The following is a 22,663-nucleotide window of genomic DNA, read 5'->3' as shown; positions in this document are numbered from 1 at the left end:
CGTTTTTTATTCGGCGAAGCGATTTTATGTCTCAATTGGAATTTGTTTGATGGTTGATGTTCATTCTTGATCGATCTATAGCCGCTTGTAGTCAGCAGCCCACGTGACCATCTTGGCGGGTACGACCAGTCCCCAAGCCGAGTTCTCGTTCTTCACTACTCACTCCCTCAACCTCATTCGAGCGCCGACACGGCCAATCTTTCACAATGGTAAGCTCCGCCGATTATACTCCGGCATAATCTCATTCCATGAGCTCCCCTGGCTAATGAAAACCCAACCCGGGTCAAAAATAGGCTCGCAACAGTGAAAAAGCGCAGTCCATGCTGTTCCGCTTCCGGGCGCAACAAGCAGCGGACATGGGCATCATCGACATCAGTCGCACCCGGCGCCCGAAAGCCATCCAGTCGGTCGACAACGTCAGCATGTGCGAGCGATGGCGCGGGCAGGTCCTCCGCGAAGTGTCCCGCAAGGTATCGCGCATCCAAGAGCAGAGCCTGAGCGACTACCAGATCCGCGACCTCAACGACGAGATCAACAAGCTCATGCGCGAGAAATGGGCGTGGGAGATGCAGATCCGGAATCTGGGCGGGCCGAACTACATGCGCGGAACGGGTCGGGTGTACGATGACGAGGGGCGTGAGATCCCGGGTGGCGGCAAGGGTTATCGATACTTTGGTCGGGCGAGGGAGCTGCCTGGTGTTAAGGAAATGTTTGAGGCTGCTGTTCGGGGCAAACGGCCGCCGGAGGAAGAGGATACGGCGCCCGGAAGGGGTGGTGATATTGCGACGAAGAAGGTCGATGCGAATTACTTTGGATATGGACTGGATGAGGAGGATGGGACCCTGTTGCTGTACGAGAGGCAGAAGGAGAAGGAGGCTGTGGAGCACCTGCGTGGTCAGGGTGATGATGATGTCGAGGATGGATGGGAGTCATTACCCGGTGACGCTGGTGATGGGGTGGAATGGCGGCTTCCCACGCTCGAGGAAGTGCAAGAAGAGCTTGTGGATCGGAGGCGACGACGACTGCTGGACAAGATCACTTGAAACTGGCGTTTGGTTTCTATTCTGGCGTTCCGGTGCTTGTGCAAAACAATTCCATCTCCAGCATTGTCGTGGCTGATTTCTCGGTGTTTTACAAGTTCTCGCAAAAAATCATTTTCATATGTACACAATATCAAGGGGTATCATTTGCATCCGTATTGGAGCCATTCTTGCGGGATCCTCGTCCAGCCTTCAGTGCCTGGGTCATGCTGAGACGGACTGGCTGTGAGGGGTCCTCCAGACGCCGCTTCTCTGCCTCTAGATCATCAAAGATGAATCGGCCCAGCTCGCCCGCGCGCCACTTTTGAATAAAATGCATGCCCGCCGAATCCAGGATGGGAGCGCCGCCCTTCCCCAGAAGTCCCGTCTGGCGCGCAAACGTATCAAGCAGCGGCACCACCTCGTTCGTCGGTTCAGACCACCGTTTGTAGGCCTGCGCATCATGCAGGTTGATCTGATATAACAAGTAGTCCACAAGTGTGATTGGCGATATCACAGAATCCTTGACACAGTTACAGAGCGCGAGTTTGAGCATGTTCTCCGCGTCCGGCACATAAGGCATGAACACACCTGGCGTGTCGACGACATAAACATGCGACCCATGCTCTCGCTCGATGATCTTGACCGGAGTAGCGATCTTGCGAGTGATACCCGGTTGCCCGCCAGTTCTCACAGCCTTGGCCTTGCCCACACCTTGGTTTCGCAGGTTGTTGATAAGCGTCGACTTGCCAACATTTGGCATTCCAACCACCAGGACACGACACCCGACGAGTTTATCGGGGCCTTCAGCATCGTCCCGGAGATGTTTGAGGATGTTGCTGACGTCCGGACGGGAAGACGAGCTGACAAAGAAGGTGGCGGAGGTCGTATCGAACCTCTGGAGTTTTTGCTCAATCTAGAAACAGAATAATCAGACTCACAAGGATATGTCAGGCACTGAGCGGCTGTCACCCACCTGATTCCGTGCAGACGACTTAGGCAAGCTGCCAAGATCTCGCTTGGTATAGACAACCAGGCGTCGCTTGTTGCCCAAGGCTTCTTCAAACATGGGATTGATTGAAGTGATGGGCGCACGGTAATCGCGACATTCGATAACATAATCTATTGACGAGAGCATGCTTTTCATTTTGGTCAAGCCCGCGCGATGGTGCCCCAGAAAGTAGGACCTGGGGATCGACCCATAATGAGGGAAGATCTGGCGCGGGATGAACTTGGCCGCCATCGCCGGCATGCAGTAGTTAAAAGGGTATCCAGCCAGATAACAGGCGGGTCATTGCTGATTTATGTATTGGCCAGCCGTCTGCCTCAGTCGGCTGCAATGCGACACGCGAAGTGAAGAAGACAAAAAAGAGCAGGAAATTGCCGCCGCGAATCAGGCGGAATCCAGGGCGGTGAAACCAAGTATCTACGGTGAGTGAGCATATAGTGGCACCGCAAAAGTCTGAGATCCCCCCTTATTATTAGATTATTACCACAATAGTTAAGTGTGTCTTGGCACTAGGAATAGAATAGACAGTGTGTAGGTGGTGACACCGATTTCCGAAAGTACTGTAGCCTGACGGACTAACCTTCCCCAGAAACCATTAGTTGGATCGTCTACTCGCACCTGGGCCGTTGAAACACCTGGTGACTCACTACTGGCGTTCGTCAAACCCATCACCCACCCTAAAAAAGGGCGAAGGAGCCAGTACAGAGTCAATCTTGGCAGCGAAATTGACCAAACCGATCTCAATTCATTGGCAACCATCAACATGCTGCCACCCGAAGTGCAGAACTTCGCCGCCTTGGACCTTTGGTATGCGGCTTTCACCGGGTCTGTAGCCAGGGTAGAATCACTTTTGGCCGCCGGGGTCGACCCAAACGCCCGTTTTGAAGACCTACCATCCCGTTTCTCCGGTGTAGCAGAGGACTGGTGCAGTCCGGAAAAGAACACACATCCTCCAATATTTCACTTGGATCTCAGCCAAGCACCTCCACTACTATGTGCCGCTGCGGATGTCTATACCCGTGGCGCTAGAGTTAAGTCAAGGCAAACGCTGACGCGTATGACAACTGCTTTGCTTTACCGCGGTGCAGACCCGTATGCATTATTCCGTCAGCCTATCCATACCTTCCAAGGCCGAGGTCTATTTCCAGAAGAGCCCGGCGTTGAAGAATTCGACTTTGAACAAGCAGACTTCTCGATGGCAGAAATGTTTACTACTGAACTAATACGCAAAGAACTTGAGTTCAACGATCTCCGACAGCAAGGAAAGCGTATTCCTGCAATGGAGGATTCAGACTACGGGACCGATGAAGAATATGAAACAGCCACTGAGTATACGCCCCCGTATCCACGGAACTACGGTGTGCGTAGTGTTATCCACGCATTATTCGAAGAAGCACTCCTCATCTCGCCTGTCTTGAGCTTTCTCGGGGATAGGGACGCGCTAGATATACAACGACGGGACCCTGAGAGTCGTACACTTTTCCTTGCCGCCTGCCGAAGTCCTCTAGGCTTGGATGCCTCAATTGAAGCCACTTTCAGAAGCCTACGGGCAGATACAGCCGCTTTCGATAGCCCACCAGAGCGCAACACACTTCTCGAGTGGTTTGTGTCACGAGGCGCGGATCTCCTTGCTGTGGATAAATATGCCCGGAATGCCCTTCATCAGCTTTTCAACTGCTACCATCATGAAGCGGCCAGTCCCCCAGTTATTGATGCTGCACTGAAATATTTGATCAAAAATTGTCCAAGCTTAGTGAATCAGCCTGATATTGCTGGTTTTTACCCGATTCAGCTTGCGATAAGACGAATGGGTCTTTACTGGCCAAGAGATAATGGGACACCCACCTGCAGACTCGACTCTGCTGTTGATGAACTTCTTTCCGGAGGCGCAGACCCCTTTGTGCTCGACGCTAAAAGCAACACCGTTCTACACTATCTCGCTGCGTCGCTGCCAGTGGAGACCGAAGTATTAGGAGATGAACAAATACGTCTAATACGGGTCTTTCTAGACAAAGGGGTCGACGCTAAAACTCGAAATATGGACGGCTCTTCCGCGCTTGAGATTTTCTTAAGAACATGTCAGGGATCTGGTAACCGCAGTGCTGGTCCTGAAAATGATACGATTTGTAAGGAGGTTCTTGAAATGTTCGAAGGGGCTGGTTACAACCTTACGGATACAGATACCTCTGGGCAGACCCTGTTACATCAAGTCGCGAGGCTCGACTCTTATCGTGCCTACTCATGGTTCAAAGCGCTCCAGGATAAGAGGCTAGATCCGATGGCGAAGGACAAGAACGGGAGGACGGCTCTCGACATCGCCCGCGAGAATCCTCAATGGATGCGGCGATTCGAGCGTGAGCAGAGCACAAAAGATCAAGAAGCCTGAGATAGAAGATGCGTAATGGAACCTATACTGAACTTAAGTTACCAAACGTTACCTCCAAACCAACCTGTTCTGGGATGCGCTAATCCTATTCTGGCTCAGGTAGTTACACAACGCCGACGTTATTAAGGTACCAGAGCTTGTAATTGCTCTGCGTACTTCGCGAGAATCGCTACCTCTTCTTCGCCTCTCCTTCACCTCGCCTTCATCTCTTCTTAGATAACCCCTAATACTTCTGCAATAACATTTCTCGACGCCTCGTCTGCAGCGCCTTTCAGTCATCATCACAGCCTCCTTGTTTGGCTTATTCTCTGCGAGAATGGATGTCGACGCAAAAGCCACACGTGACGATAGCCTGAATCGCCTACAGCAACAGGTTCGCAGTGGCGAACCCGGTTTCTTTTCTCCCGATGATCTTCGGATTTTTGGGATTCAAGCATCTCAAATTGACATGACTGAGGATGGTAGACTGCAGTTTGATCCATGCTTCTTCCATCCCCATCCAGAAAAAGTTTTGGAGAAGTATCCGCTTGACCCTCTCCTTATGGACGGAGGTATAACGCCGTTGAACTGTCGACCTGACTATGACGCTATTTTGGAGGAGTTCAGCGAGGTATTTTCAGATTCAGAAAAGGCCATCAAATGTGCCACCGAAAGATACAACCTAGAAAGACAGATGTATGACGAGGATTGGCTCGCTCAAGCTAGTCAAACGTCCGAACACATCTCTTGGCAGATAAAAGAGGAGGACAGGATGGGACTATCCACGTCCCTTTTTAACTCAGACCTTGTACCTTCCAGGAAGATACGGAGGTAAGTGATCCGCGGAGAGCGCGAAGATTTCGATAAGAATAGATGTTAAACTTTTATAGGGACGCGTGCGACCATCCACTTGTGCGGCCTGGACGTGACAAGGGGCCGCATTGGGACGTGTTGGAGATTTGGACAGGCTATGTAGAGGATGTCCAGAGCTCTTTAATGCCCCATGCAATTATCTCAGTCGCCTCAGATGTCAGCGCAGATGACGCAGATACAAGCCTTACTTCATGTGAACTGTCAGCTATTGTGAATTTTATAATGTGTCGAAAATCTTGCGGGCCCTCTCGGAAGCACCCTGTCCACCCAGTAAGTGTCCATACCACGCGATCCTCCAGTCAATTGTGTCGACTAATTGACAGCAGGTCTTGTTTCTCTCTTACACTGGTCGAAACCACGGAAGAATCATTCAAGCCTCTCATGATTGGCAAGGCCTGACTTTGCAGTACTCGCCACTATGGAGCTTCGAGGACGATGAGATGGCACCGGTGGAGCTTTTTGTTCGCTACATGATGAGCGAGTTCGTCGGGCTAGAAACGTCGCCTATCGTTGGTCCTATGGCTAGGTTGGATATTAACTAACTGCCTGTCGTGATTGACACAATATGGCTCCTGGGATGATATCGTGGCAGCTTGCGTGTTTGAAAGCTGGTCTATGTTTATCTCTCTATTTTGCTCATCTGTATTCCACGTGGAAGTGGAACCGTCTTTGCTTCACCACACTCGCGATTAATCATCCTTGCTCAGCCACATTTGGAAATTACTAGCGTAATATGACTAGAGATAGCTACTACTCTATGATCTCATGGACAGATACACTCTCAGGCGTTTGCGCCTTCGCCTTCTCCATAGACTTGTTCTTTTCTTCAAGGTCTACAATTTTTCAAGTGGCTAAGATCTGCGCTAACTTCTTGCACAAGCCAGGCCCAATCACCCGAGTTAGGTTACCGTCGAATAAGGTATTAATATCCTCTTTTCACCGCTTGGAACCCATGATGTATGAACGCGGCATCATAGTCAATATAGGCGCGCATCTATTTGATTACAACTTGGAGAATATAGTGTCCAAATTTGTTTTTCCTCCCCCAAGTTACCACCACAGCTCTCGTCAAATCGGTACACTTCTTTCTCACGCTAGTACTCTTAACGAGCTGACATGATGATCCAACCGGAATCCAGAGTGATGAATACCTATGCAGATGATATTGAGGCTGCTTGGTCATCTATGCATATTCCTCTTTAGTATCCGTCTTGTCCTCGTAGACCTCCACGGGAGGTGAGTCGATTGTCCGTGCCGAGATGGTGTTTCGGTGAGCGAACTTGTATTGCTCAATGACCTCTCTGACATGCTCCTTGCCACGATGAGCCCCCTTGGTGAATCCGCCCTTTTCAAAGAGGTGATCGGCGCATTCTAACGGCATGCTGGTAGTTTCGGGGAAGAATAGGTACACGACCGGTGTAATCACAGCGTTGGTGCAGAAGAAGAGGATGTATGTCCTCCAGCCGATATTGGCGACGGCAATGGGTGTGATTTCGACAACGATGAAGTTGCAGATCCAAAAGGCGGCAGACGCACAGGCTGCACCCCTTTGGCGAATACGCAGAGTGCAGACCTCTGGAGCGTACAGCCATGGAGTGGTCAACCAGCCCCAGGCGAAAAACGTGTTGAACCTGTCAATGCATCAGCATGCAATGGAACCGTTGCTGAACCAGCAGACTCACGTGAATAGGCAAGCGCAGGCAACATAGCCGGCAGCTTTGCTACCATCGCTGACACAAATAGCGAGCACCAACATGGAAAGCGCTTGGCCGACCGACCCAGTTATCATCAATTGTCTTCTGCCGACCCTATCAATGATCCATATGGGAATCAGCGACGCCAAAAGATATTCTGTTGCGTTGAACCCAGCAATGAGAAGGGAAAGATTACGGCTGAGACCGATCGACTGGAAAATTACTGGTGCGTAGTAGGTGATCAGGTTGATACCGGAAAGCTGAGAGAAGCCGTCGACACCAATACAGAGCAGGATACGACGGAAGTTCTGGAGCTTGCCACCAGTTAAAAGCTCCTTGTACTTGAAAGGTCCACCTTCAGACTCAAGACGTATAGCTTCCTGGATCTCCTCGTAGATCAGCGTCACCTGCGTGTCATCTAAGAGGACCCCACGCCCAGCCAAGCGTGCAATGACAGCGCGTGACTGTTGGTGATCACCATGCTGAGCAAGCCACCGGGGTGATTCAGGTAAGAATAAAACCAGCACGATAGTGATGATGGAGAAAACCAGCTGGAAGCCAACAGGAAATCGCCATTGGACCGGGCTGTCAATGAAGGAGAAGCCATAATCCATCCTTTCCCCTGTCGTCAGCGGATTTCAACACTGTGGACTCTGTAGAAGACTGCACTTACCAGTACGCCCAGACGACCCCGATTAGGGTAACCATGCAATCGACCGCGACCATCTTTCCACGGTTCTTAGATGGGCAAGTTTCACTCTGGTACGTCGGGATGGTTGAAGTCAGGGCACCAACACCAAGACCCGTGACAACTCGCCCAACGATGAATTGAGGCACAGTGAAGGCGCAGACCTGGATAATGCACCCAAAGATTTGCACGATAGTCCCAAGGAGTATGGTGCGGCGACGTCCAAGTATATCGCCAAATGCTATAGTTGCGAGAGACCCAGCGCAGGCACCAATCTGTCATCATATGAGTCCCAAATAATCTCAAGGGCCCTTCCAAAAAGATTTACTTCGTAGACAGCAGCAATTGTGCCCTGTTGCCCAGCATTTGGATGACCGAAGTCCTTTCCGAACTGATTATTGGCCCCGATAATACCGGACATGACACCTTGATCATATCCAAAAAGGATGAACCCTGCCGAACAACAGGTGGTGATCATGACGACCAACGTCTGGCCATACCAGGCCGGATAGTAGGGTAAAGCGAAGCCCATGATGAATTGGTGCTTACTGTCAATGGCCGAGGTGTGTGTCAGTTCTGTTGGCGAGTTGAAATCTGGGGATAATCTGGGGAAGTGATCTGGGGTACGATGGCCACATCTTTATATGTCCAAATGCAGGCGTGATTGTGGGTCGCTTTCTTCCTCCCTCGTCTACAACTTCCTTTGGTCGCCTGCATGTACCGACTTTGTATGCGTGAATGGATTTCGGTGTGAAAACCATTATTAGTGTCTCCTAGCAAAGTTCGTCGGAGCTAACCCCGGACGGTAACGAGTAACATCCTCGCCCGAATTCTTCATGGGCTCCTCGGCCAGTTGCTCCGTCCCAGATGGGACTAAGTTGCTCTCGTTGGGAAAACTACGGCCCCGCCTACGTATGAGGAGCCTCGCCTCTTTCCAAGTTCCGCTAACAGGGTGAAAGTCGCCTGCCCGCTTTCCCCGCACGAGCGCCCTGGGTCATACCGTCTATTTAGAACTGGAATCCGCACGCGATACACTTTGACTTCTAGGGCGTGAAAGACAAATACCGAGAACTAAAAACGAGCTCTTGCAGGTAGATATCCCGGCCATGGAAGTGAAGACGCGGCGCACTAGAACTGGCTGGTAGGGAAACCCAGATGCCTGATGCGATCGGCTGTCTTGAGCACTAACGCACGCTTTCAGCTTGACCTGTCGGGATAGGCGTGTTAAATGTTATTGGCCGGTTCTGAGCCTTTGGCTTTGTAGATATTCTGGCTGACTGGGCGAACAGGCGACGAAGAGCTGCCAAAGTGTAAAAGATGCCACACGGGAGGCAGAGAATGCGTACGAGGGTGGAACGTCAAGTTTGTCCATGGGGTGCGATCCACGAGGGAGGCCGCCAATGACGACTGGGATGGAGCTGCTGATTATCTGTTCGATGGGGAGCAGCTATGGATGCCCTTACAGGACGTGAATAGTATGTGCTACTATGCTGCCAGTCCCCCCCCCCCCCCCCCCCCCCCGGCCTCTGCTAAGCGCATTTTAGTGAGTTTCATTGATGAGACGAACAAGACCCGTTCATTGTATTCATACGCCCCGGTTTCAAACTCTCTCGTCCTTTCAGAATCCCCAGACCCTACGCCACCGAGGTTCACCCCGCCGCCAGCACCAGTGGTATGCCCTTTGGCACATCGTTCACACAGCTTCTCATCTATTCATTCCCACAGCTTACCATCTTATCAGCATCTCCGTCTTACGTCGCCGCAGAACCGAATCGAGAATGACTTCCTGTCTCCCAGCAGCGATCATTTCAACGGCATACTCCATGGTCCGCTCTGTGGTGTTGATATCGCGCAAGCGGTCCAAGGTCCCGTTTCGGACGGTATTCACCAACCTCAAGCTTCAAATCTCCGTCTACCATTGTCGCCTGATAGCCGCTTCACGGAGCTAGGAAAGCTTTCTGACTGTGAAGAGGCATATCTCCTCCACCATTATATCGTCTCAAGGGCTCGTCTGTTAGATGTATGTGACTCTCAGAATCATTTTGGCCGACTGGTCCCCGAGCTCGCCACGAGATCTCGACTGCTTTTGAGTGCTATTCTAGCGGTGTCAGCGCACCATTTGTCGCGAACAGCGGGGTACGATCCCCTGGTGGCAGAAATGTATCACGAGCGCTGTGTCGAGCTCCTTATTCCTATGCTGGACGATCTCGACAACATAACCGACGAAGTTATAGCTGCCACTGTGCTTCTCCGCAACTTTGAACAAATGTCCTCCGCGATAACGGGCTTTGATTCCGAACGTCATCTCAGCGGTACTAGTGCTTTCATGAACTCCGAAAGGACGTGTATAACCACCGGCGGTCTTGGACAAGCGTCCTTTTGGATTTTCATACGACAGGACCTTGATATTGCTCTAAGTCAGCAACGACCATTAAAACTTAACATGAAGACGTACGCGATCGAAATGGATCTCGACACTCCCAATGACGAATGGGGCTGGGCGAACAAGATTGTCTGGATCACGGCCGAAGTGGTTGCGTTTACTTTCGGTTGGGAAAAATCTCGGAGAACATATGAAGACCTGAAGCTGAAGACCGAGGCATGGTGGCAGCGCAAACCGGCCTCCTTTCGCCCCTTGTATGTGGGCAGAGGACAGGCATTCCCAGCGATATATTATTCACAACCGTGGCATGCGCTGGGGATGCAGTATTATCACATTACGATGATCCTCCTCGCGGTTGGCGATCCCGGCCGTCTCAAAATTGGCTTTGGACACAACGAATCAAAGCGATTGCTCCAAGAACATATAGCTTATCACGCTGGACTCCTATTCGGTATCTGTGTGACCGAAGACGATATCGAGGCTAAAATCGCCGCTTGCAATGCCATCTCGGTCTGCGCGGCTTGGCTAACCGATCGAGCTCAGCAAGAGACGCTCATTGCTATGCTGGGACGCGTCGAACGTGAGGTCGCGTGGCCCACCAGGAGTATTGCGGCGGGCGCGATGCAGGAATGGTCCTTTTCGGATGAAGATACGCGGCTTTTTGACTGTCAATTCTCACCATCTCGAGGGGGAACCCAGGAGCATTGATCACTGCTTTCGGGAATTGCAAGCGAAGAAAGGATTCCCTCTAGCCCAAACGACCAGCGACGATCATCAGTCCATCTCGCTTGCAATTTCCAAATATTCACCGTGCAGAGGAAGGAAAGGTGAAACATGCAGTCGACACCGAAGCGCGGGCTTGGTCAACCACTACTTGCACACTCCCCATGGAAGGAAGTCCTTCGCGATCGGGCGTCCCCGCGGGGCAACCTTACGATGATAAAAGCCGTCGGTGTACTCGTCGACTAGCAGACGGCGATTTTATCTTGGACTAGGTTTCCATATTGCCTTGACTCTGCATAAAAGAACTAGAAAATGATGTTCTTCGCTGGCCTTGCCGGCTTTGCCATTCTCGTGGGCCTTCTGCGTCCCATCTTCATCTACTTCAAAGATGAAAAAGATCTTCGAAAGTTCCCAGCACCGAGCATTGCTGGTCTCAGCAACTGGTGGATGGCAGTCATCCAATACCAGGCTGCTAGGACAAAGTACGTTCATAAGGCCCACGAGAAACTCGGCCCTGTTGTCCGTATACAACCGAATCATGTGTCTTTCGCGGACCCACGAGCGATTCCCGACATTTATTCTTTCCAATCGGGTATGATGAAGGATGAATTCTACGAAACGTTCTCAGGGACAGATCAATTTGGAGTGAACGAGCACAGCATCACCAACACCCGCGACCGCTTGGTGCACGCCCGGAAGCGCAAGTTCCTCTCGTCGGCGTTCGCTCTCAAGAGCGTCGTCAATGTGGACCCGATCGTGCACACCGTTATTCTCAAACTTTCTAGCACCTTTGATGGCTTCTGCAAACACGGCCCACCACAATATCCCGATGCGCCCAAACGTGGATTTATCAACCTATACAAATGGATCAACCTTTTCACGTACGATGCCATCGGAGAAATGGCGTTTGGGCACAGCTTCGGCTTTTTGGACATGGGCGACGACCTTGCTACTGCGGAGACGGGTGATGGGAAGCAATACAAAACTCACATAATTCCGACCTTTCAGAATAGCTCCTACTTCGATGTACTGGTAGCCACCTGGGTTCCTCTTATCAACCAACTCAAGAGGTGAAAACGCTGAGCCCCTTTATCTTGGAGCATTTTTCACTGACGTGACCACAGGTTCACTTGGTTCCTTGATGGTAACCGCGCCGGCGCTATCTTTATGGACGTGTGCAACTACAAAGTCCGCCAGCGCATGCGCAACGGCAAGCCCAATGGTTTCCGCGACTTTTTTGAGAATTTCATGACGGACAAAGACCAAGGGGAGCACAACCTCGATTATAGCGAGATCCTGCGTGAATCAAACATCATGATCGCCGCTGGCAACGTTCGTTCCACTCCCCGACTCGTTCTTAAACGCACCAGAATTGCATCTGATTTGCAGCTAACCACCGGGCAAAGCAGGACACGTCCGCGACGGCAATGGCGAACGTAATGTTCCTCCTCATCAAACACCCCCGGGTCATGGCCAAACTCCGCGAGGAGCTTGACCCCGTCATGCCTGCCAATAGAGATGACGCCTTCACCTACGAACAGGTGAAGGACTTGAAGTATCTCAAGGCCTGTCTCGATGAGGCCATGCGACGGCGTCCTCCTGTCTCCATGGGCCTATCGCGCGAAGTGCCCGCGGGAGGTGCAAGGATCGCGGGCCACTACGTCGCCGGAGGCGTTTCTGTGTCGGTGCCGGCGTACTCGATCCATCACGATGCAAGCTTGTTTCCGGAGCCATACGAATTCCGACCCGAGAGGTGGTTGGAGGCCGAGGGGGAGCGGAAGAATGTGATGCAGCGAAACTTCATTGCATTCTCGTGAGTATCTATCCATGCTGATCGTGGGAGCTTTCGCTGACGGTGGACCAATTTCCAGTGTCGGGCCTCGCGCCTGTATCGGGCGAAACCTGGCCTATTTTGAACAGCAGATCTTGGTTGCCACGCTGGTACATCGGTATAACTTTGAGATGGTGACACCGGACTACGAATTACCCGTCATTGAGCGGCTGAATGCCAACCCTGACCAGTTCTGGGTCAAGGTGACACGAAGATCCCCAATCCAAACGTAGGTCGATCTCATGTTGTCTATTTCTTGTTGAAGGAAGCAACTAGGACGCCTAGTATATCAGGTTATGGCTGGAGGGGTATCCTATTGTAGATATGGTTGTGGCCAGTACTTGGTTGAGAGAATATTCGACTGGCTTTCTAACGGCAGTGAATAAGACTGTATATATTGCTGAGGCGCGACTGTAGATGCCGGCTTTGAATTGCTGCGATCTCCGACGAACGGAGCCTGCGGTTTGAAGCCAGGTCCCGATATGAGTACAGAAATGTCCGCTCGTATTATCCATATATGAGTATACAGCCATGTCGTGAGCGACGTATGCTTCTTGGATCATCATTGGTACTGTGATCGGAATGTTCCGAGCAGTGATTCTCTTAGTTTCGCTTTCGTAGGCCGGCGGGTACTTCGCCTCTGCAATCACCGCAGAACTCTAAATGTTCGCAAACAGAGGAGTTGTCTCTATCCGGGTACGGGAATTAAGTATATATAAAGAGTGTTCCTGACCAGAGGATGTATAAGAGAACAAGAATGACGGTAATGACTCCTGAAGCTAGCAGGATAATATAAGGATAGATGCGCTCTACAGGTGAACCTCAAGAAATCTAGAACTTTGAGGCTGACAGGACGGCACTTTATATTAGGGCGCTCTGTAGCCTTACGTGGTAATCGTTGGTGGCGGTTCCGCCACTAGTCCGATCTGGGACCAGGGCTCTATCGAGGGCAACTACAGGACGGAGAAGGATCTCAAGGTTGGAAGCCGTATCAGGCTAGGAGGATAATGGATGGCCCAATACAGGAACCGTGAAGGGATTCAGGAACTAGTGGGGATTGATGGATTTCAATTTCAATGAGGATGATGGTAATGCTAAGAGACAGGAGCCCGACTGGTAACTATGATAACGGGGAGGCGGTGAAGGGTTTCTTGCTAGCAGAAAATAAGTGGCAGAAAATAGGCGGTCAGGGGGGGGTCTCTCAGGACTTTGCGGTGCTACTGTAATTCGTTCGCTCTACCAAATTTACAATACAACACTCGCTTCATCTTACACATGAACAACAGGAACTTGCACATGTGCTTTTCAAGATACTTGCCATTGGTTGGAAATAGTCATTTTTTATGTTTCCGGCTGTCCTGATGCTTGTATAAGGGTTGGATTGTACCCGCTGGCTACAACATTGCTCTACTTGAATGACCCTAGACCAATCGACCATCTAGATAATGCCGCTAATGTCGGCTTTTCGGCCACCATCAACACGAATTTCTTCCGTTCGACAGGCATCACAAGCCCGACGGCGGAGACGAACTGAAAGAAATGAAGCCAGAGATCTTGACTCGGAGGGGCATTTGGAAGACCCTGACGCCCACTCCATCATTACACCGTCGAAGCATACGCCAAAGCCATTTCGCGTCTTGCGGGGCTCCGTGGCTGCGGGGGGACCGCTACGTCCATTCCGGCTACTGAAGCAAGATATTCTGAATCTACGCCGACGATATGTCTCAGACTGGACCGTGTTCAATCAATTGATTTTTGCTAGCGCGGTCTATGTCTTCTTTACCAATCTCCTCCCGGGAATCACTTTTGCAAGTGACTTGTATGTCCTGACAGGCAAGAGCTGGGGGACAATTGAAGTTGTCTTCAGCACTGGACTCAACGGGATTATCTTCTCACTGTGAGTGTCTTGTTCCGACGTCATTTCCGCCAGCAAATGATTAACCTCCGTGAGACCAGCTTCTCGATCCAGCCTCTCACCATCTTGGGGGTAACGGGACCGTTCAGTGTCTTGGCAGAGAACATATATTCACTCTGCATCGAATCTTTCAAGGTAATTTCCAAATAAGTTTTAATTCCAGAAATGCTGATGACCATGGCCTGTCAGATCGATTTCCTGTCATTCATGGCATGGGCGTTGATCCATTCTGCATGGCTACACTATCTCCTAGCCATCATTAATGCCCACGACTGGACCATGCGCTACGTGACGACATTCGCAACTGAAGTCTTTTCGTTGCTGAATTCTATCATTTATTTCCACAAGGCTATCCAGGAGCTTCAGAGAGCCCACGCAAGTCTTTCCTTCGCGGCTTTCCTCTATGCCGTGATCGGCGCCGTTGGGACCATGCTTCTTGCCATCTTCCTTTCGACGGCGGAGAGCTGGCGCCCTCTCTTCCATCGCTATGTGAGAACCGGGCTGAAAGAGTATGCCGCCGCGATCTCAATAATCTTATTCATTGGTTTGCCTCACATAGGTGAACTCGCGCACCTGGATAAGATGACACTGCCAGTTTCCAGCTCATTCCGACCAACTTCACCGAACCGGGATACCTTTCTCGTTGAATTCTGGAAACTACCCTTGCAATGGGTCTTTGGTGCTATCATTCCCGGGCTGATCATCACGATGCTGTTCTTTTTCGACCATGAAGTCAGCTCTATCATCTGCACCATCGACCGGTATGGGACTCGCAAACCAGGAGGGTTTGCTTGGGACATTATTTTGCTAGGAACAACCACGGCTCTTTGTGGAGTTCTTGGTATCCCACCAGCCAACGGTCTTCTACCGCAGGCCCCCCTTCATTCGGAGTCTTTGATGCACGCGGAAAAGGAGGAAGTAAGCATCATTGTTGATGGCGAGGAGAAAATTCAGACCCGTGAAGTCCAGCGTGTTTACGAGCAGCGTTGGTCATCTTTTCTCCACGCTGCAGCAATCATGCTGTTTCTCAGTCCTCCGTTCATGAAAGTTCTTGGCTTGACGCCAACTAGTGTCCTGGCAGGTCTTTTTCTCTTCATGGGGGAGCAGAGTCTGTCGGTGAAGTACGTACCAGTGTTGTGCCCTCGGTGTTGGAGACTAACGCTTTCGCCTAGTCCGATCTTGTATCGTACATTTTATCTCCTTACACCACCATCGGAACTTCCACCACTACCGGCGTCTCTTCGCAAGAAAAGCGCCTCCGATGATCTTGCAGAGGGCACACCATCCTACCTTCCAATCCATCTTTACACTCTTCTTCAGATCGCAGTTACAGTTCTAATCTTCATTCTGACATTGACTCGAGGAGCACCAGCATTTCCAGTCCTCATTATCGCCTTAGTTCCTTTCCGGCTCTTGCTTATGAAGCGCTGGTGGCCAAGAGAGGTTCTTCGGTTTGTAGATGCTTGGGCCTGCCGTGAAGGAACTCCGGAAGATGACGAAGACGCAAAATACAGATCCAGTTCTGAGGAACAAGATTCAGATGGCGATGTTCTCGCAGGAGTTGTCAACCAGTATGGGGGAGACTTTCGCAGTGGATCGCCTAGCATTGAACCTAATGCCTCCCCAAAACAGTCTAATCACGGTTACGATGTTGCTGATCAAAGAATATGGGGTATGGATCATGGCGATATGAATAATGAGTGGGTTGAGCTAGGAAGTCGGGTTCAAACCGATGAAGAGCTAGCCGATTGTCGATGAATGATTATTTCGCTGCCACTCGCTTCTCTAGGAAGACTTCATACGCCGACATTAAGTACATAATTAGGCTAGATGAAGAAATCGCAGTCGAAATCAAAAATAACTAGCCAATAGCCTTAGGATACAACTTGATCCCTCGCAAGAAGGACATGCGTATTTTCTTACCTGTTGCGTTCTTAGCATCTTGTACAAGGCCATGGTCCATGTTAGATGATTTCGGGACTTTGTGGCATGAGAACGGAGAGATCAATGAATCGTCACGGCATACCACATGTTCACCAAATTGGTTGTTACGTAGCTCCTGCCGTGTTTATTTAGTTCTACTCAACGGTGAAAATTTTCAGTGTGCCTCATTAACGTGCATTTAGATTACCAAGCAAAGCTCTCGGCATGTAGATAAACTCCCTGAGCACCAGTTCCCTTGTCAGAGCCACGTTGTTCGCTAACAGTAGCGACCGTATTTCTGACACTGCTCACTAACGCTAGAGGTCCACAGACTGCAACACCGGTTTCCCCCCGGGCATGATCCAATATATCCCACAGAAGGGGTTTAATCTGAGGCCGACCTGATGTGAAGGTAAAAGAGGGGAAAGACAATGGCGTGCCCGCTGTTGGCTTTTCCGTTGAGGTAATTGCATCCGAAGTATCCTGGACCCTCGTGCAGCAACATGGTCCTTCAGAAACGCTGCACTTGCACCCTGCCTTTTTCTCAAATGCTTCGGCCGGCTCAATATCGCAGGTAACGAATAATTGAACTTCGATTTCAATTCCGGCGCTGCTTAGGGTTTTCATTGCTCGTTGTAACTCGTCCGCAACCCACTCTGTGCAGGACGTTTTCTTGATCACCCAGGCGAATATAACTCTTCGGACTGGGAGGGCGTGATTTTGTGACCTCTGAGCAATATCGAGGAGTATTGGTAATGTAAATGTAACACCCGTTGATCCCGCAATGAGAAGAACAGTGTCGAACGCCGCGAAATCGGAATGTGAACCACCATACGGACCGCCGATCAAAGAACACATCCGACCTTCTATTTGTACAGTCTGTTCCTCTTCTTGAGTTTTCTGGAGCAGATCTGCGGTGGATGATTGAGCTGAGGTTAGTAACCGTCGAGTAAAGCCCCGGTAGGCCCGCAAGATGAAGACGAGATCATTATCATGAGATGAGGGAATTGAGAGAATGGTGGCCGGATGTGATTGACCAAGTCCCAATCCAGGAATCGATAAGAACACATGTTGTCCTGGAGTCCAATTTTTGATTCGGGGCGACGTAATCCGGATTTTGGTGACATCGCCAGGCAGCTCGTGGATGACTGCTTTTGCTGGTTTCATGTTGTTAAATGCAAATAGAAGAGCCCGCACGAGGCGGTCGAAAATAAAAACGCCGATTCCAATCCAGGCGTAGATCCTGGAGGATAGGGCGGTAGAGGGTAAGTGGTAGAAAATGGCCACAACAAGGCCGATGAAAGTGATGATGTGTTGAATCACGAAGAACTCATACCGCCAATTTCGGATAGGAGCTGTTGCACTGAACACTAACCAAAGGAGGATAATCCAGGTAGCGAATCCTTGATGATTGTTAGCCTGCGAGCATTGAATTTTTTTATTTTTCCTTGTCGCATCTTACCTGTCGGAATACAGCTATCGGTATCAATCTCAAGCTTCAAAACTTTGTTCTTCTGCCAGCCGTACGCTTGGACACCGCCGTGTATGGTAGCGGTCAATAGCATAACCCGCGCTACCCATCGGTGCAAGAGGTGCAGTCGCTCATAGGATATACCCACGGCATATCCAATTAAATTCCGCTTCCCAGCAAGGAGAAGTATGAGAGGGAATTGAGCGATCGTGAGCCATCCTGCGCGGAGACCCTGCGCTTCCCAGTGTTGAGCACCAGGATATTCAACGTTGAAGAACAGTAGTCCCATGACGTATCCAAAATACACCAGGATAAGCAGGATTGATCCGAATGTCGAGACCCGCAACCAAGAGTTTGTGGGGGTGAGTTGATGGTAGACGACCTCCCGAATGGCCGCAGTGCAGCCAGCCAGCAGCGATGTAACTGGGTTAGAAGAAGCAGCAGGTCGTGGATGTTTTGCTGCAGCGGCACGTAATCTAGGTTTAGGTTAGCCATCCATCACTGATTCCGTGTAGACGACACTGACCTTAACTTCAGTAATCCCCATCGACTCCAGTTGACGATTCCCGCCAGCACGATCACGATGACAATCCCGTACCAAAAGGCTCGAGCTATCGCATAATCGGACTGTTGCAAAACCGAGTCATCTAGAACAGCAGCCAGGAAATCCGAGGCCACCGTATTATTCGACATGTTCAGGCCCGCGTTCGTGAGGCCCGGGCCTCCAGACATGCCTGTATCCATGTCCATCTTGACGGATATGTACAATGCAAGGTTGGAATATGACAATGGCAGAAGAGAACAGGACGAGTGTAGGATTATTAATGGATCGGAGATAACTACACTCCCCACTGATACTGGTCTCCACTCCGCCCGTGGCACCTGTCGAATCACCGGAGCCGGCTCTTGCCAAGCTTCTCCTTTTTGCCCGTTTGCGGTTTAGCGTTGAGCACATTTGCGTGAGTTATTTCTTTCGTTTTCGCTGCCGACGACTGCATCCTATTGTGGGGTTGTAATAACTAATAGCTCCACGGTGTCCCAATTCTTGTTCGCTTTTCAGATTTCCCTTTATTAGTGATTTCGTGTGCATCGGGGACGGCATCACCTGAGCGACTCCTCCAACAAGGGATGATTATTCTCACTCCAATCACTCCCTGAACATCCCTTTCTCGATTTGCCCGTCATGGATATGGCTACGGCGACCGCGACCATGTCAAACTCGACGATGCCGTCATCAGATATGTCAAACATGGCTTTCAATACGAACAATCTCTCCGCGATGCTATTCTCCAGTTCATGGATGCCAACCAGCACCGCTGGCTACGTAGGCACCTGGTTCTTTCTTTTCTTCCTCGCTATTATTTGGCGAGCCCTTGTCGCGACACTGTTCAAGTTGGACGCTTTTTGGGCCGCGCAAAATTCACAATACCTGATTCTTATCAATGGAGGCCAAGAAAAACCAAAGCAAGAAAGTGTCGTTCGAGCATGGCGAGTTTCTGTGAATCTGCCTCGAGCAGCATTGCGCACGATCAGCCAAGGACTTGCATACCTATTGTAAGTTGTTTCTAGTCATCTGAGCGGATGCCTAATGAGTTTTTCTGACCTGTCTTGAAGGATGATTGCGGTAATGACTATGAATGTTGGGTTCTTTTTCGCCGTGCTCGTTGGATATTTCATCGGAGAGCTTGCCTTTTCCCGTCTCACCCGATCAGAATCATAGCTACTGTTGGGGACCTCTGTATATATGAAAAATTCTTATTTGATGCATACCGCTCCATTATCTCAATAAGGAGGGCGCCTCCTCGGGTCCAACATCCGGGGCATGCTTGGATGACAGGCCGACCGGCGGACCCAGACGTTGGGACTTGTGACACTACATGATGTATTCGGGCGTAGAATTTCTGGTCACTGGCGCAGCCCATCTAACCTCGATTGGAATGAATATGTTTTGATCGACCTATTGATTCCGGAAGCATCTTTGAATACACCAATGTCGGAAATCGGAAGCAATAGCCGCAACGGCGATGCTGCGCGTTTGGTAATTCGCTTCGAGGATTTGAAACGGCAGGATGGCAGTGTGGTTGGCGGCAAAAATGCCTCCATTGGTGAGATGATTAGTACTCTAGCGGAGGAAGGAATTACCGTACCCACAGGGTTTGCTACAACTTCACAGGCTTACTGGCAGTATTTGAAGGAAAATAAAATGCAAGACAGGATGGCCTCGTTGATCGCTGAATGGCAATCGGGAAAAGCCTCCCTGGCTGACACCGGTCATGATGTACGGGACCTGTTTCTCCGAGGCACCTGGCCCACCAATATTGCGAATGAAATCAAGAACTTCTATCGCGAGATGGAGACTAAAACAGGGATCAAGAACCTGAGCGTCGCCGTTCGGTCAAGCGCGACAGCAGAGGACTTGCCCGAGGCGAGTTTCGCCGGCCAACAGGAGTCCTTTCTGAATATCTCAGGGGTGGATGCGCTGCTGGACGCTTGTAAGCGGTGCTATTCCTCGCTTTTTACAGATCGTGCCATTGGCTATCGTCAGGATAAAGGATTCGATCACTTGCGTATCGCGCTCTCCATTGGAATCCAGCGGATGGTTCGTTCTGACCTTAGTGGATCTGGTATCATGTTCTCCATCGATACTGAGAGTGGCTTCGACAAGACTGTTCTCATCAACGCAGCCTGGGGACTGGGGGAGAATATAGTACAAGGCGCTGTCAACCCTGACGAGTATCGAGTCTTCAAACCGCTATTGAATGACACAAATTTCGTTCCGATCATAGAAAAAAAGCGCGGCGACAAGTTAATGAAAATGGTTTACGACAATGAAGGAGATGAGCCAACACGCAACGTACCAACCTCGAGAGCTGAGCAAACTGCGTTCACACTCGACGACCAGGATATCCTCCAGTTGAGTAGATGGGCTTGTGCAGTTGAGAAGCACTACGGAACTCCAATGGACATAGAGTGGGCCAAAGATGGCCTCACAAATGAACTGTTCATCGTTCAGGCTCGGGCAGAAACCGTTCAATCACGCCGTGATACTGGGGCGTTCAAGACATACGACGTCAGCAAAAAGGGCAGGCTTCTGGTGTCCGGTTTGTCTATTGGAGACGCGGCAGTCGCGGGTCGACTTTGCTTGATTGAAAACAAACAGAATCTTGACAAGTTTGTCCCTGGTTCTATCTTGGTAGCGAAGGCAACAGATCCGGATTGGGGCCCCCTCATGAAGCAGGCCGCGGCCATAATCACGGACCAAGGCGGGCGCACCTCACATGCTGCCATTGTCAGTCGTGAACTGGGTCTTCCGGCTGTCGTGGGAACGGAAAATGCAACCTATTTTCTACACTCTGGCCAGGACGTGACAGTCTCTTGTGCTGAAGGTGACCGTGGTTTCGTCTACGAGGGCGCCTCCGACATCACTACTCGGACGCTGGATATGGGCAGTCTACCTCCAGTAGACACAAACATCATGATCAACCTCGCGAACCCACAAGCGGCGTATCGCTGGTGGCGACTTCCAGTCGACGGGATTGGTCTTGTCCGCATGGAATTCGTTGTCAGCAACGACATTCGAATCCATCCTATGGCACTTGTCCATTTCGATCGACTCCAGGACAATAAAGCCAAGGAAGAAATTGCGGAATTAACGGCAGGATACAACCACAAGCCTAATTACTTCATTGAAAAGCTATCGCGTGGTTTTGCGGCCCTCTGTGCAACCGTCTTTCCTAAGCCAGCAGTCATCCGATTGAGCGATTTCAAAACAAACGAGTACTCGGACCTCATTGGTGGCTCTGAATTTGAGCCAAGCGAGGAGAATCCAATGCTCGGCTTCCGTGGCGCTTCACGTTACTATTCACCACGCTATAAAGAAGGCTTCGCTCTGGAGTGCCGCGCGATCAAACGGCTGCGCGAACAAATGGGATTCAACAACGCTATTGTGATGGTCCCTTTCTGCCGTACAGTCACTGAAGCAGAAGAAGTTCTTAAAGTCATGGCTGAGAACGGGCTCCAGCGGGGCGAGAAGGGCCTCCAAGTCTATGTCATGTGTGAAATACCATCGAACGTGATCTTAGCCGCTGAATTTGCTCAGCACTTCGATGGCTTCTCGATCGGCTCCAATGACCTGACTCAGTTAATCCTCGGGGTTGACCGTGATTCAACCGAGTTGGCAGGCCTGTTCAATGAGCAGGACGAGGTTGTCAAACGCATGATTGCGCAGGTTATCCATGTGGCTCGTGAAAAAGGTTGCAAGATCGGCATCTGCGGACAGGCGCCGAGCGATCATCCGGAATTTGCCGCCTTCTTGGTCAATTCCGGCATTGATTCGATCTCTGTCAGCCCTGATAGCTTTGTCGCAGTGAGGAATGTCATCGCATCGGGGAAGCGTCTAAAATAGGCATACACCAGTATAGAGAGCTTTGAATGAAGATATTTTTGAAAAATTTGAGATCAATTTACGAACACTTTGATGAAGTGCAACCGGCATATTCCGATATTTTATGTATGGTTGATAGTCCAAACACTACCTCATTCTGAACTCTTACTTTTCCTCATAGATCTTCGCAAGTCGGTCTTTCAGATCCCTTATCGACTCTTCTAGGCATTTTAACTCTGAAGAGCTTAATGGGATCTCAAGTGTCTTGACGATCCCTGCTTTACCTAGCACCGCGGGTAAGCTGAAGCAACAACCCCAGTTAGGCTGGAAATGGCTGATGAGACAGACGCTGCCATTGTCTGATATGATGGCCTGGCAGATACGG

At 50.5% G+C, this 22,663-nt stretch overlaps 9 protein-coding genes across 9 annotated transcripts; 6 read left to right on the top strand and 3 right to left on the bottom strand.

The window, feature by feature from the left end:
- Positions 1–206: 206 nt before the first annotated feature.
- On the top strand, positions 207–1,043 carry PFLUO_LOCUS6351 (NineTeen Complex (NTC) component; the record flags this gene model as incomplete). Its single annotated transcript, XM_073783887.1, has 2 exons — positions 207–209; positions 294–1,043. 2 exons carry the CDS (start codon positions 207–209, stop codon positions 1,041–1,043), a joined length of 753 nt encoding a protein of 250 aa, XP_073640398.1.
- A 130-nt stretch (positions 1,044–1,173) lies between these two features.
- On the bottom strand, positions 1,174–2,262 carry PFLUO_LOCUS6350 (Mitochondrial GTPase 1; the record flags this gene model as incomplete). Its single annotated transcript, XM_073783886.1, has 2 exons — positions 1,174–1,935; positions 1,996–2,262. 2 exons carry the CDS (start codon positions 2,260–2,262, stop codon positions 1,174–1,176), a joined length of 1,029 nt encoding a protein of 342 aa, XP_073640397.1.
- A 529-nt stretch (positions 2,263–2,791) lies between these two features.
- On the top strand, positions 2,792–4,414 carry PFLUO_LOCUS6349 (uncharacterized protein; the record flags this gene model as incomplete). Its single annotated transcript, XM_073783885.1, has 1 exon — positions 2,792–4,414. The coding sequence occupies one exon, from the start codon at positions 2,792–2,794 to the stop codon at positions 4,412–4,414; it is 1,623 nt and encodes a 540-aa protein (XP_073640396.1).
- Positions 4,415–6,449: 2,035 nt separating this feature from the next.
- On the bottom strand, positions 6,450–7,668 carry PFLUO_LOCUS6348 (uncharacterized protein; the record flags this gene model as incomplete). Its single annotated transcript, XM_073783884.1, has 3 exons — positions 6,450–6,897; positions 6,949–7,575; positions 7,634–7,668. The coding sequence occupies 3 exons, from the start codon at positions 7,666–7,668 to the stop codon at positions 6,450–6,452; spliced, it is 1,110 nt and encodes a 369-aa protein (XP_073640395.1).
- Positions 7,669–9,471: 1,803 nt separating this feature from the next.
- PFLUO_LOCUS6347 (uncharacterized protein) lies at positions 9,472–10,739 on the top strand (the record flags this gene model as incomplete). The annotated part of the gene is made up of 2 exons (XM_073783883.1): positions 9,472–9,558; positions 9,684–10,739. 2 exons carry the CDS (start codon positions 9,472–9,474, stop codon positions 10,737–10,739), a joined length of 1,143 nt encoding a protein of 380 aa, XP_073640394.1.
- Positions 10,740–11,069: 330 nt separating this feature from the next.
- PFLUO_LOCUS6346 (uncharacterized protein) lies at positions 11,070–12,818 on the top strand (the record flags this gene model as incomplete). The annotated part of the gene is made up of 4 exons (XM_073783882.1): positions 11,070–11,824; positions 11,879–12,086; positions 12,164–12,567; positions 12,626–12,818. The coding sequence occupies 4 exons, from the start codon at positions 11,070–11,072 to the stop codon at positions 12,816–12,818; spliced, it is 1,560 nt and encodes a 519-aa protein (XP_073640393.1).
- A 1,700-nt stretch (positions 12,819–14,518) lies between these two features.
- PFLUO_LOCUS6345 (uncharacterized protein) lies at positions 14,519–15,147 on the top strand (the record flags this gene model as incomplete). The annotated part of the gene is made up of 3 exons (XM_073783881.1): positions 14,519–14,635; positions 14,690–14,989; positions 15,103–15,147. The coding sequence occupies 3 exons, from the start codon at positions 14,519–14,521 to the stop codon at positions 15,145–15,147; spliced, it is 462 nt and encodes a 153-aa protein (XP_073640392.1).
- A 2,646-nt stretch (positions 15,148–17,793) lies between these two features.
- On the bottom strand, positions 17,794–18,644 carry PFLUO_LOCUS6344 (ferric-chelate reductase Frp1; the record flags this gene model as incomplete). The annotated part of the gene is made up of 2 exons (XM_073783880.1): positions 17,794–18,370; positions 18,421–18,644. The coding sequence occupies 2 exons, from the start codon at positions 18,642–18,644 to the stop codon at positions 17,794–17,796; spliced, it is 801 nt and encodes a 266-aa protein (XP_073640391.1).
- Positions 18,645–19,884: 1,240 nt separating this feature from the next.
- Positions 19,885–22,299, top strand: PFLUO_LOCUS6343 (uncharacterized protein; the record flags this gene model as incomplete). Its single annotated transcript, XM_073783879.1, has 1 exon — positions 19,885–22,299. One exon carries the CDS (start codon positions 19,885–19,887, stop codon positions 22,297–22,299), a length of 2,415 nt encoding a protein of 804 aa, XP_073640390.1.
- Between the last annotated feature and the right edge of the window lie 364 nt (positions 22,300–22,663).

Source organism: Penicillium psychrofluorescens (genome assembly GCF_964197705.1).
Source record: "Penicillium psychrofluorescens genome assembly, chromosome: 4".
NCBI classification, from domain to species: Eukaryota; Fungi; Ascomycota; class Eurotiomycetes; order Eurotiales; family Aspergillaceae; genus Penicillium; species Penicillium psychrofluorescens.
This window is presented reverse-complemented; position numbering and strand designations above follow the sequence as displayed.